The following is a 14,933-nucleotide window of genomic DNA, read 5'->3' as shown; positions in this document are numbered from 1 at the left end:
GGTCACCCTGCCTCGGTGGAAGATGGCCTGTACATTAACAAAAAATAGATGTGGAAATGATTGAGAAACTGAAAATAGATATTACCTGTATTTTCAAACTTGCAACAATATTTGATAACTAATAACAAAATTAATGGGATCATGTGAAATTGTGTCGAAATGGGTAGAGGATACATCAGTGTCACTGTGTGGTGGTTTAATATTTTTATAGATAGGGCAGTTAGTTAGGTCTTGGTTTGGAAACAAGGTAGAGAAGAGAGATGAAGAAAGGACTGGTATAGAACATGCTATTACTGTTGAAGTGATGACACTTGTATTGGTAAGACAGCAGAAGAGTTTGGTTTATTTAGAATAACACTAAATGTGCTTAACTTGGGAAAAGAAATAGGAGAATGTGGAAGAATGAAACTAGAATGGCTATGCAGGAGGCTGCAGCACATGAGTGGGTGTCATGGTAGAGTGTATGGAGTGACATAAGGTTAACAGTGCTTACAGCAGACTGCCACCCTGCTATTTATTGTGAGTTGCACTATTGGATAAATGGTGCGTAGATATATTTGGCTAATTGGAATTGAATTACTTTATTTTAAAATAATTATATTAAAGATTCCATGTTTTTTCTTTAAGGTATTAGCCATGTGGTTTTAATTATTGTTTCTTCATTTCAGATCTCTAATAGCAGTAAATGGAGAATTTTATATCGTGTATAAATGAAGAGGAAGAATTATAGAAGAATTTATTATATTGAGCTCCAAACCCTTGTCAACCTATTGGAAACCATTTAGGGGAACAGCCTGCCAGTCGTATAGCCACTTACTGATGCATTGTTTAGACAAAAAAAAAAAATGGTAGAAGGAAAGTGGACATGTTTTTTTTCCTTTTTTTTTTTTTCTTTAACTGGGTAGTTCAAGCATCGTGATATACTTATCTTGGTTCGGTGAGTTTATAGTCTATTGGAAGTAATAAAATGGAGTTAAATTGTTATAATTTTTATTTATAACATGCAGAGCTTTACCAGACTTTCCCTTTACTGTTTTTGGCAGCCTTTTTAACTTGTTGCATGCATTGAAAGTCCTATTATTTATTACTGTTATAATCCAATTGCACTTGGCAGATGGGACTTGTCTTATTGCCTCTAGCTAATGTTTCTGCAAGACTAGTCAGGCATTTTCAATTGGATTTATTTTTCACTGGAATCCTGTTAATGTGGTGTCCACTCTTGTCTAGAATTGCAACTAGACTTGTGGCAGACGTTATTGCATGTTCCCAACAATTTTTTGGCATTAAACCAAAAATTAAAAAAAAATCTCTAGCACATGGTTAAGTTTGATATCTACAGGAGTGATGATAATTACGCTTTTTATGCAAGTGTCTGGAGTGCTGGATACTAAGGGAGTTCTAGCATTAATTTCACTGTCAAACAGGTTTGATTAGCACCATCATTGAATGAGTATAGTGTGAAACTTGCATTTTTTTAGTTTTTTAATGTTATAACTTCTGTGCCTAAGATATTAGACAGAAGGTACTTTATAAAGTTTGACTGAATTCTTTGATTGAATCTAATTTATATTGCCATGTAGCTCATATCTTATGTGTACCCTTTATTATAAACAGTATACTGTACAAAGTTTTATAAGCTCACAGGTCAACAAAAACTAGACATTCCCTTAAAAATGTTTTGAAATAGACAAAACTTGTAAGCTTTTGTTTTCCTGTGAGACTGCAAGAACATTAAACAAACCTGGCATCATTGTGGAGTGATAACATGTAAACATTACAGTGTGTGTGTGTGTGTTTTCACCTGTTTGTGGTTGTGGGGGGGTCAAATCACAGCTCCTGGCCCTGCCTAAATGTGTGTATGTGAGTGAGTGAGCAAGTGTGTGTGTGTATAAGTGCATGTGTGAGTGTGAGAAAGTGCTTGTGTGTGTGTGAGAGTGCTTGTGTGAGAAAGTGCTTTGTGTGTGTGTGTGTGTGTGTGTGTGTGTGTGTGAGAGAGAGAGAGAGAGTGCATGTGTGAGTGTGTGAGAGAGTGTATGTGAGTGTAGGTGTAAGTTTGTGAATGCACGCACGTGTGTGTGCATGCTTGCCTGTTTGGTTGTAGAGGTCTATTTTCAGATCCTGGCCCTGCCTCTTTACTTGCCACTCTTCAGATGCACTCCCTCTTAGTCTCATGGGGTCTATAATATCTGATATTAAAACTATGTATGGGGCCTGCCTCCACCACTTTCTTGTCAAGATCATTCAACTTTCCAACTACTTTGAGACTGAATAAATACTTCCTAATAACTCTGTGGCTCATCTGTGACTTTTAACTTCCAGCACTGTCCCGAGTTCCTGTTTCTCACCTCCCAAAGAACCTATCCCTGTCTACCTTATCAATTCTTTTGAGTATTTTGTATTTTGTATGTTATCATGTTCTCCTTGATTTCCTATGCCCTCCATTGTCTTTAGTCCCAGTACCATTACCCTCTCCTCATAGATCATGCTTTTACCTCAGGAATAAGTCCCTGTTGCATACTTCTGCACTTTATCGAGTTTCTTAACGTGCTTTTTTGAAGTGTGGATTCCATACTAGTACTGCATACCCCAAGATGGGACTGATGTATGTTGTTTAAAGGACCCAGAATGATTAAGATTTCTGAAAGCTACTCTTAGATTTGACAAACAAACATTGGCAACAGAGATTATTCAGCTGATGTGAGCCTCTGGCAGTGTATCGAGTTAAAGTCTGCAGCCTCTGTCCCCCATGGTCTGTACCCAGTTTCTGCAGCATTTTTTTTTTTCTTCCTCAATCTTCATTACCTTGCATTTACTAGGGTTGAATTCAAGCAGCCGCTTATCTGACCACTCTTGCAGTTTGTCCAGATCTCTTCGGAGCTTTTCCTCGTCTATTTTGATTCTGCACATCAGTTATCAAACTGGGACATATCCGAATCATTTCCATCTGGAATATCTTTCACATAAACCAGAAACAGTACAGGTCCTAATAACGATCCTTGCATAACTCCACTAGTTACTCTTCCCCATTCTTAAAACTATATGTGAAAACTGCCTCAACTGCTTCCTCACCAAGAGCATTCTACTTTCCATCTACCCAGAGACTGAAGAAATACTACCTGACATCCTTGTGGCTCATCTGTCTTGTAAGTCTTTCGTTAGCCATCATGTAGATCTACATTATTGATGCCAGGATCCCTTGTGTAGATCTGTTTTGAGCACAACTCCCTCAGATAAGCTGAAAGCAGTAAATTTTGGCCTAGATGTGAGAGAATGGGTCTTTCCAGTGAGTGTGCAGAGTATAAAAAAAAAATCCTACCCCATGATGGGAAAAGCAAAATTCTGACCTTGTGTTTGGTTTAAAACAGTAAGTTTCAGGCATTTTCTAAGATGGTTTAACTGGATATTTTTTGGTATCAGATGATTGAATGGAAGGTATACTACTGAAATAGAATGATTTTGGCTGGTTTCAGGACCAAAAGTAGCTTGAAATCTAGCTCAAAATAGCAGAAATATTTGAATTTACCAATTTTCCTGAGGACAGGTAAGGTTCCCCTACATCTCCTGGTCTGCTTTATAGGTTTTTAATAGGTCTGATTCAATTATTAGAACACCATAAATCATGACCAATCATTCTTTGTTATATTTTATTATTTGAGAAGTAGGGTAAATATTCAATTTTTTATGTGGTGATTAATTCAAAATGGAAGGCAAGTGGAGAGGCCTGAAGATGTGATTAATAAACAGAGGAAATGTTGTTTTAGTGCCTGGAATATCTAGTGTTTATCTTGGACTCTATTTTCAAATTAGAAATTTTTAATTTTGAGTAAAATTGGCCAAATTACTAACTTCCATTAACTTTATAGGATTCTGATAATTTTTTGTGCTCATTCGATAGAAAAAAAAGCATACTAGTGAAATAGCCAAGATACACAAATAACCCGCACATAAAAGACAGAAGCTTACGACGACGTTTCGGTCCGACTTGGACCATTGACAAAGTCACACCGAAACGTCGTCGTAAGCTTCTGTCTTTTATGTGCGGGTTATTTGTGTATCGTTCCAGTCACGGTATTGTGCCTTTTTGTTATTTTAGAAATAGCCAAGAGTTTGGTCGAATGGAGCATTGGAATTGGCTTATAAACACTGAGGGCAATATTAATTTTGGGGGTCTGGAGAGTAAAAGGGTTAACTTCCAGCTGTATCCTTGAGCTCCCATTTCTTGCCTCTCAAATGTCCTGTTCCTAACTGCCCAATCAGTTTCCCTGAGTACTTTGTATGTGTTGTGTGTGTGAGTACATATGTGCAAGCACCTGCACTTACACATGTACATAACAATACTCTATTGTTTACAAAGGCCAAGGCTTAACTCCTGGTGCCACCTACCCTCTTTGGCCTTATTACATCTACTTTTGAAGCTGTGTATTGAGATTGCTTCAACCACAACCTCATGTAAGTAAATCCGCTTTTCAACTACCTTGCTACTCAAGAAATACCTCTTTGTATACTTATGACTCGTCTGTGTCTTCAACTTCCATCCGTGTCCTTTTGATCTTGGTCTTCCTAATTCAATTTTTCTTATCAGCCCTGTCAACCCCTTTTATGTCCCAATCATATCTATCTTAGTTCCTCTTTCTTAATAAGCTTCAGTTACTTTAACCTCTCCTCAATACATTGCTCTTAGTTTTGGTACTACTCACGCTGCAGACCTTTGGATCTTTTTGAGATTTTGCAGTTTATATTGAAGGGGAGGTGGTAAACCTGAAAGGAAAGGTTACTAACTTCTTAATCAGGCACAGCATAAAAAAAAACCATACCACGGGTGGGGTTTGAACCCCGTGGTATGGTTTGTTTGCAATTATGTCATTACGATTTCGTGAGTCAGGCACAGCATTTCTGTACTGCTACTGTTGTTGGGGGGACCCATCCACAGTGGCTTTAAAAAAAAAAAAAAAAGGACGACGACTCATAACCTAGATGGCATGACGAGAGTATCAGAGTAGTGACTCTCACTACTTGGCTAAGGCAGTTGGGAGATTGAGTCACCAGAACTCCTAGCAAGAATCAAATTTTAAAACCTCCTTTCCACACTGTGTGTGTGTGTTTGTGTATGCAATTGTCTAATTGAAATTTCCTATTTGAGCCTGGAGTGGGGGGGGGGGGAGGAAGCAGAGCAGGCTCCAACTCTTGGTCCTATCTCTTAATTTTCAGCTGATATGATTGAGCACTATCAGTTATTTTTAACCTTCAATATGGAGTTTGCTCTACTTTGTCATTGGTCAGCTTATTCCATATAGTTGCTACTGTTGTCTGCTATATCTATGCCCTATAGTATTTTGTATGTCTTGATCATATTCCCTCATATTTTTGCTGTTCTGTTTTAAATACCAGCACTCCTACTCATTTCAGCCTATGGACTCGTACTCTTTCTTGCATAGATCTTTCTGTTTGCTCTTCTTCTGTAGTGCAATACCAGATCTACATGACTGTGTTCATTGACCTTTTACTCATGCCATGCCTTTTTGTTTTTAGGATTCTCCTTCATCTTCCTCAGATGAACTGTTACCAATATTTACGTCATTGTTTTAACCGCAGCCTCACTTGCAGTCCTGCATAACCTCAAGTAGACATTTTCAGAAATGTGTACCCTGGTGGATTCCTGCTTGTGTTCATGCAGTAAAACTGAGACATGCTGTGTGGGGTCACTACCACTGCAACAGAACCACAGAATGAGGGCAGTTGCCCATCATATAATTCAGGAGGCAAAGTGTACTTGTTGGCAAGATTATATTTCTGCTGTCAATTCAATTATTTTTATGAGAGCAGTTTAGAAGAAAGTATGGAAATTGAGTGGCAAGTACTCTCCAGACCCAGCTCCTGTTCTTAGTTGCCGGCATCAGTACAGCAGACCCTGCTGAGGTTGCTGCAGAAATTGGACATCATCATGTTTGTATGTCTCAAGGTCTTCATCTATTCTTTTCATTTCTTCCTTCCAAAACTGCCAGAGAGTTGGGATCTTTAGATTTTATTTCTAGCATAGAGGAATCTTATAATGTGCTTTTCATGCTTCATGAACTTGAGTCAGCACTTTCCACTTGCCGATTGTCTGCAGCTGGGCCTGATGGCATCCATAATTGTGTGCTTCAACATTTACCGTATTTCGCGGCTTATAAGACTTGTTTTAGTTTCAGTGGCTTGGCATTGGACATAACTGGGAGAGCTACAGCCCACCCCACACCCCAAACTTATAGCTCCCATCACTGACCTTCAGTTTATAGGATGCAGGGTGGTTTTTGGAGACATTTTATGGGAAAAAAAATGCGTCTAATCCATGAAATACGGTATATCCTATGATGCTCATCATCCTCTTACGTCTCTTCAATCTTGTTTGATCTTAAGGGGTTCTTCTCTTCACTAGAAAACTGCCATTGTTCTGCCCTTTCATAAGCCAGGTACTTTGGGCCATGATACCTCTCACTATAGACAAATTGCTCTTAGTGCAATATGTAAATTAAGTTGTTAGAATGCATGGTAAACAAACATTTGGGGTGGTATTTGGAAATACTAAATGGTTATAAGTATAACCATAATTTCTAAAGGGGTGGACCAGTAAGTCAATGGAAGGCCTCAGTCAGATGATCAAAAGCTCCAACGGCAGGTCATCATCTGACTATGATCGGTGTCAGGAAATGCTTGTCCTGTTTTTTGACAGACCTTACCTAACCTATTTGGAAATGCATAATTGTCTTTCCCTGCATCACTTTGGCTTTCATAGGGGCATACCACTATCAACCCCTTACTCTGCTTATGTTCCTGTTTGTAATGCCTTTGCTAATAAATGCTTGGTTATTGCAGTCTTTTTCTTATCTCAAAAAAGCGTATGACACTACCTGGTGTTTTAACATCTTGGCCCAGGCTCAGACTGCCTTCAAGGCAATTTGCTGCTTTTCCTTAAGAATTTCTTGTCGGAGAGAGACTTCTGTGTCTGGGTTAATGATACGTTTTTCCCTGATCTTTGGCCAGGCTGGTGTCGCTCAAGGTTGTGTTCTTAGTGCCATCCTTTTTCTATTTGCTATCAATGACTGCCTCTGTTCTCCCATCCGATATTTGGTCGTCACTTTGTCGATGATTTTGCTGTAACTTGTGCAGGCGATAACTATCACCTGGTAGCAGCCTTTCTATAGAATGCTGTCAACCAAGATTCCCACTGAAGTATCTCTCATGGGTTTAAATTTTCTGCTACTAAAACACATCAGATTACTTTTACAAGATAACCTGTTGTTCCTAATACAGCATTATACCTGTATGGTTCCTGTATCCCTGAGCAAGACACAGTCAAATTTCTCAGCCTTCTATTTGATCACTGGATGTCCTGGAAACCTAACATGACTTCCTGAAAAGCAGCTTGCCATAGCCAGCTGAACCTCTAAAATTCTTGCTGATCTTTCTTGGGGGCCTGATAGACGAACTCTCCTTCGTTTTCATTTCACTCTAATCATGTCTAAATTGGATTATGGCAGCCATCTGTATTTTGCAGCCTCTTCCACTACTCTTTCTAACCTGATGTCATTCATTATCAAGAGTTACGTTTGTGTCTAGGTGCTTTTTGTTCTTATATGCAGAGGCGAATGTTTCATCTTTGCAAGGTCAGTGTAATGCCCATTGTCTCCAATCTTTTGTCTGTTCTCATGAGCTTCATGATCTGTCTGCATATAGGATGGTAACAGATGCTAGTAGAACTTCTCTGTTTAACACTTTTGCTGACTGTGCCGTAGTACCACTTGATGAGCTCAGCTCACTCAGATAAGCTGCGAGTGGTAAATTTGAGCCTAGATATGAGAGAATGGGTCAGTGTGGTAAGTGTGCTCCAAATAAAAAAAATCCTGCAGCATGCAATGCATAATGAGAAAACCTGCTACCATGTTTTTGGTTTAAAAAAAGCAACTTTGAGGTGTATTTTCATATGGGTTTTATGGTTGCATTCTCAATTTCTTGGTTTTATTTGATAGAATGGAAGAAATAATACAGAAATAGAGATGATTTTGATTGGTTTTAGGACTGAAAATACAGTGGACCCCCGCCTAACGATATTATTTTAATCCAGAAGTCTGTTTGGGTGCCATTATAGACCGAATTTGTTCCCATAAGGAATATTGTGAATTAGATTAGTCCGTTTCAGACCCCCAAAAATACACCTACAAAAGCACTTACAAAAATACACTTACATAATTGGTCGAGTTGGGAGCTGATCATTAGGAGGGGGTCCACTGTACCTTGAAATTGAGCTCAAAGTAGTGGAAATGTTCAATTTTGCCGATGTTCAAGAGTAAGCAAATCATGTCACACATCCAGTACACATCAAGTGGGGGGTCTAATGTGTGTCACAGTTGCGCTGATATTATTTATACAATTATTACAATATTGCATAACAGTAAGCCTTCTATTTTTTGTGTGAATGAATAATCAAAATGGCATTCATGTGTAAAGCCTGGAAACATAACTAATGAACAGAGGAAATGTGATGTTAGTGCCAGGAATGCCTGCATTTTTTATTCTGAACCCTGTGTTGAAATTGGAATATTTTGATATTTGTGTGAAATTGGCCAGATTACCAATTTCTGATCACTTATTGGGTTGTTGAAATAGTTAATTGGGCAATTTCTTGTGCTCATTCGATAAAATGGAAGACATACTAGCGAAATAGCTAAGAATTTGGTCACCTGGAACAATGTAATTGACCTAAAATAAGACTCGGTGGGAAAAATCACTGATGTGTAAATATCGCTGACACAGCACAATTCACAAAAGTGTAATTTCGTCAGTTTTCGATCAAATTTCGTACTTTTTGTTTTATTACCTTCAGAAAAAGATTATCTACCATTTCATGAGAAAAATAACAAAATGTTTTTTTGAAAATTCTTGGACACTGTGGACAAGTTTCAGATCAGGGGTCCGGACAGTGAAAGGGTTAATCGCTGCCTCTCTTTACAACACATCTTATCGTCCCATATTCACTCTCTCTAGGCTTATCACAGTATGTTCATCCAGCATCTTATTTACCTCAACCCCCTAGGGAAGTTCCAGTGATACGTGTCTGTTCTTCCCTACTTCCATGCATGATAGCTAAGTTATCTACTATAGCTTCACACTCACTCTTAATCACTTTGTCTCATTCTTATGCCATTGCAGCCCTCTGAAGGTGTCAGATATGTAGCAGTTTTTCTGGACCGAGTATGAGGTCATTTTTTAGACTTGGTCAGTATTTTCACAGCTGAGTTATATGCAGTCCTCATGGCTAGTGTATGTATTGCATCAATGCTTCCTTCATCAGTTATAGTAGTTTCATACTCCTGTAGTGCATTGCAGGCTATCCAGAAATATTACTCCCTTCATTCCGTCACTCTATGTATATACGTAACTGGTTATGCTACATTTCTAGTAACATGAAGATGTCGTTTTTCTGCTGGGGCCCTGGACACACACATGTTTGGTACAACGAACACTCAGACTCCGCTGCTCAGCCAGTACTAGTTCTTGACCACCTCATTTCATACAGAGGTATTCCATTCTCATATTATTTTGTAGTTATCTCTAGACAAGTTCGCAACTGATGGCAACGATAGTGATCTGAGTTCAGCCACAATAAATTACATTGTCAAACCATGTTTGGGGGGTCTGGCTATCTTATCATCATTGTCATGTTTAGGAGACTACACTCCTGCCTACATATTGGACACCCATCTCATTCACAGGTATCTCATGGAAAAATGCTCAGCACAACTCTGAGAAAACCGACAAGTTACTTTATCAGTTCACCATCTCTTAACCGATTGTCCTGTTTATCAGCATGCACACAGAACTTAGAATTTGCTTTCAGTGTCTTCACCGCCCTAACACACTTCCTCACTAAAAGTGTCTCCTTTGACGCAGACTCCCTCTTTGACTTTTTAACAAAAATACACTTATTACATCAACTTTGATTATATTTTCCCTCTACCACTCTCCTCTACCCCTGCTAACCCTACCTCTTGCACACTCCTACCCTACATTAGTCTCTTACCATCATATATTCCTTCTCTAGCACATCCCACCTTGCTGTATGACCCTTTCGAGTTTAGCGCTTAGTTTAATTATGTACATTTTTATTGTACTCAAGTTTCAATTTTTGTTTTACTGAGCGGGGGCTTCTAACTGGCACTGTATATGGTGGTCTCTGGAATTACGATATTAATCTGTTCCAAGAGACATATCATGCCTCAACCTTAAAATACATAGTTTTATGGTAATTCGTTCCAACCCTGGAAGTGTGACTTTTACAGTACCTTGGACATGCATGCTCAAATATAACTTGCAGGCACTGTATCTTCCTTCATCTGCTTCTCTCTTATCCACACTAACAACAATCTTTCCATCTCTATGATAATATCTCTGCCTTTATTCTACTAGCTTAGATTTGTCAACCACTTTAGACCTGGTCATGGACCAGGCCGTGGGAGCGTCGACCCCTGGAACTCCCTCCAGGTATAATAGTATAGATGGTCGAATGTAAAAAGCCACACACACTCACCAGTGAGCTAATTTCTTGCTTGATCTGCAGAGAAATGGCCTGTTTACTGAGCACTTTAGGGGGCATAATGACTTGGTTAAAGCAAAACATGGTTTAGTATAACACAAATGCAGTTATGAAGGGTAAATGATCTAGTGTTATTGCATGAAACAGCTGTGGTGGCTTCAAACTGAAGAGTAAACAATCAAACTAGTACAAACTCTGCTGTTGGCTGAGAGTCTACCATAGAGACATTTACTCCATTGCTGACTGGCTGCTAAGCTACCTTCATCGACCTCCACTCCTATTGGTTCTCGAGGCTCTCCAAGAGACAAGCTACCACATTGCTGGTTGGCAAAGGCACACCCACACAAGAACTTGCACTCCTATTGACTCAAATGCTGCCCAAGAGGCAAGCTACCACATTGCTGGTTGGCAAAGGCCCACCTACACAAGAACTGTTGCTTGTATTGGCTCAAATGCTGCACAAGAGGCATGCTATCACATAGCTTGTTGACTGAGGCTCGCTCACGCATGCCAGCCATAATAATAATGAATGACATGGAGAGCGTATAAATCTGTAGGGGAAGGAAGGTGGGGTAGGGGTCGTCCTCGAAAAGGTTGGAGGGAGAGGGTAAAGGAGGTTTTGTGGGCAAGGGGCTTGCACTTCCAGCAAGCGTGTGTGAGCGTGTTAGATAGTAGTGATTGGAGACAAATGGTATTTGGGACTTGACGAGCTGTTGGAGTGTGAGCAGGGTAATATTTAGTGAAGGGATTCAGGGAAATTTTTATATAGCCGGACTTGAGTCCTGGAAATGGGAAGTACAATGCCTGCACTTTAAAAGAGGGGTTTGGAATATTGGCAGTTTTGAGGGATATGTTGTGTATCTTTATATGTATATGCTTCTAAACTGTTGTATTCTGAGCACCTCTGCAAAAACAGTGATTATGTGTGAATGAGGTGAAAGTGTTGAATGATGAAAGTATTTTCTTTTTGGGTCACCCTGCCTCGGTGGGAGACGGCTGACTTGTTAAAAAAAATAATAAAAATATTGATAATAATAATGTGTATGCGTTAATGTTTTAGGTTCGAACCTATGAGCCCCGACAGGGGAGATGTGAATGTGTGCACCTAGCTGTGGTGTCAGGCATAATATTATTAATGTCGGTAGAATTACTGATAATATGTTAGGTAAAAGGACACAAGTGCAACTAATGTGACATTTTATTGTGGTAACATTTTCCTCTCCACGAGCTTTGTCAAGCTGTAACGGCTTAACAAAGCTTCTGGAGAGCGAAACGTTGCCACAATAAAATGTCACATTAGTTGTGCTTGTGTCCTTTTACCTAACATAATAATCATATTTCTACAAGTACATGATGCAACTATTACAGACCTAGCTGACATTGGCATACTACATAATACAGGAAAGCCTCTGGTTATGCAGAGCATTTTGGGCAACTTAGGTTAATCTTGTTCCCCAGGATGCTACCTACAACAGTCATACCATCGTACAATTATCGTATCTCCAATTTTAAATCTCGTCTCAAAACAAAATTCCTCTATGAGGGTAAATTGTAACTCTAACCCACTGTAACTCCAGGGACCACTGTACTTAAGAATGAGTTACATGAGGTAAATTGTGTGTTGCCTAGATTCCTGAATGCAATCATAGCCTGTGCTGCTGATGTTCTTTTTTTCGTGTGTGTCTTGGGGAAAGGTCTTTAAGTAATGGTTTTTACAAGGTCATTTTCTTAATCTGCTTCTGTGAGTTTCCTTCCCTTCCCTCCAGATGTTACAGTGTCTTTGTATTTTGTTTTTCCATTTCTCAAATTCATAACCTGCATTTTCTCAGGTTAAATTCCAGTAGCAAGTTATTTGACCATTCCTTATGTCTATTTGGCTCCTCTTGTATCTTTCATTTGTACTCTTCAGTTTGAATTGTCCTTATTTTTCCATTATTTGCAGACATGAAAATGTAAGAGTTAACTCCTGTAACCAGGTCATTTATATATATGCCAGGAACAACATAGGCCCCAACATCAATACCTGTGGAACTCCCATCATGATGTTTCATTCCTTATAGTGATTGTCTTCTGTTGTTAAAGCATTTCATTATTGATGTTAATACTTTTTTTTTTTTTTTTTTTTTTTACCTAAGCTTGCTTCTCCAATTTACTAAGAGTTCTTAATGTAGTATCGTATAAAAAACTGCTTTAGTTTATGAACATACACTCCAACCATCTTTCCCTTTTCTGCCTTAACTCTTTCTAAAAGTTTAGTAAGGCATGACCTTTCATTTCTGAAGCCATGCTGGCAGTATGTGAGGATTACTTTCTTTATGTTCTAGAAGTTGTTTTTACCTTAAGATCTTTTCCTGCATCTTGCATGTTACACTCAGTGATAGGAGTTTGTAGTATATGATTTCCTGCCTGTCACCTTTCCTAAATACTAGTATCAGATGACAGAAAGGGTGGGGCTTGAACCCATGGCAGGTGAGTCTTAAAACTCGCAGGCCATGTGTCTTGTGATTTGTTTGCAGTTGTGTTACTACTATTTTAGGAGTCATACCAGTATCAGGTTTGCTGTCTTTGAGTCATCTGATCAGTGTGGGTGGCTTGCACTGTGCTGTGTTTCAGCTTTTCCTAAGTTTTTTTTATTTGATCCTAATGGTTTATTATTAAACAGTACACAGTGTAATGCACATTGGTCAATGCTACAGATAAACCCATGTGAAGAAAATGAAAGAAGATATGAAGTTTACTGTGTATTTTGGCCTACAGCTGAAGAGGGCCACAGTTGTAGGCAGAAATCTACAGTAATTTTCATGTCTAATGCTTTATTTTCTCCATCCAAGTTCATTTGTGCTAATAGCCAGTGTTTGTTAGGTGGCCAGGTATGTACTTGCTTAGTTCTACCCATGTAGATATATTTGTAGGGGTCCAGTCATAATTGCTATCCCTGCTTCTCAAGTCTTATTGACCAGCTTATTGATTCCTTGCTTTTATATCCCAGTCCTATTTACTCTTGCAACTGTATGTAGTGTTTGCCTCCACCACTTCTAGTGCATTCCATTTACCAACTTAAGAGTGAAAAAGTATATATCGTAACATTCCAATCACTCATCTGCATCTGTAGTGGCTGTCTATGTACCCTGGCTCCATATCTCAGCCTGTCTCTTTTCACTGTTTAAACCTTTGAGTATTTTGTATATGATCATTTGTCCCTGGGTCTTCATATTTTATAGTGCACTTGGGTTGAATTTCTAAAAGTTTTCCTTATAGTTCATGTCTCTCCTAAACCCAGTCTCATTGCAAACCTCTGGAACTTCTGTAGTTTCTCTAAGTGCTTGATCAGGTGCAGGTTCCATACTGGTGCTGCAACAAGCTGGGCCTAACATACATTATGTATTAAATCCCAAATGAATGAATCTTCAGGTTCTTCACAGCAATTCTAAGGTTAGTGTATGTTGCTGAAATTATGAGGATCATATGTACCATACATGTGAGGGTGTGCTGGATGTAGTGCTCACTCCGAGATCTTTCTCCTCAAACTATGTCTGCAGCTTCTTTTTTCTGGAGTTGTGTTTTGTGTATATTCTTCAGGAATTTCATTCCTCCTCTATGCTCACTTCAACACCCCTCTTACCATAACCTTCTGTATATACTTGAGTAATTTCCTTGCTACCTCTGCCTGCTTTTTTAATCAGTATAGTAGCCTTCTATGTGGCACTGTGTTGGATGCTTTCTAACAGTCAAAGAAGATTATTCTACCCAACCTTCTCTCTCCTGTTTCCTTCACCATCATAAAACTAGGGAGATTAGTGAGACAAGATTAACCATCTCTAAACACATACTGATCGTCTCTTATACAGTATATCCCTCTTATAAGGTGCTTAACTAATTTCTTATTATCTTTTCTAGTACCTTAGCCAGTTTGTTAGTCAGTTTCCTGTCCATTTCACTTTATGTACATTGTTATCACTTTAGCAGCTTTCCAGTTGCTAAAATGTTACTGCTTTACAGTAACATTTTACATTTCTGTGCTAGAGAGTTTCATATTTCCTCTGGTATTTCTCACAGTAGTCAAGGTGTTAGCCTATCTCATCATATTGCATTCATCATATTTATATTAATTAAGCACCTTCTTCTTTCTTCCTCCTGTATCACTGACATTTTTTTTATTTGCTGCTTGTGCCTTGCTACCCTTCCTGGTATCTCTTATGATTCTTTGGTAAAGACCTCATTGAATGTTTATTAAATTCTTTGCACACCTCCTTATTTGTTCACCTCCATGAATCTTTATTACTTGGTTTCCTCTTGTCATTTTCCAGAATGCCAGATCAACAGGCTGTAATGGATTTGTTAGCCAGCATATAACAGCAACAGT

General features: G+C 38.8%; 1 protein-coding gene across 2 annotated transcripts in view; it reads left to right on the top strand.

Annotated features, from left to right (window-relative positions):
• Positions 1-4,997, top strand: part of Cnot4 (CCR4-NOT transcription complex subunit 4) — an 88,922-nt gene extending 83,925 nt beyond the window's left edge. For both annotated transcript variants that reach the window (XR_008407409.2, XM_053779979.2), the window contains one exon: positions 669-4,997. Coding sequence is in view for 1 of the 2 variants with exons in the window: in XM_053779979.2 (XP_053635954.2) it covers positions 669-676 (8 nt within the window). In the remaining variant the exon portion in view is untranslated. The remainder of the gene's footprint in view (positions 1-668) is intronic.
• The last annotated feature ends 9,936 nt before the right edge of the window (positions 4,998-14,933 follow it).

Source organism: Cherax quadricarinatus, chromosome 27 (genome assembly GCF_038502225.1).
Source record: "Cherax quadricarinatus isolate ZL_2023a chromosome 27, ASM3850222v1, whole genome shotgun sequence".
NCBI classification, from domain to species: Eukaryota; Metazoa; Arthropoda; class Malacostraca; order Decapoda; family Parastacidae; genus Cherax; species Cherax quadricarinatus.
This window is presented reverse-complemented; position numbering and strand designations above follow the sequence as displayed.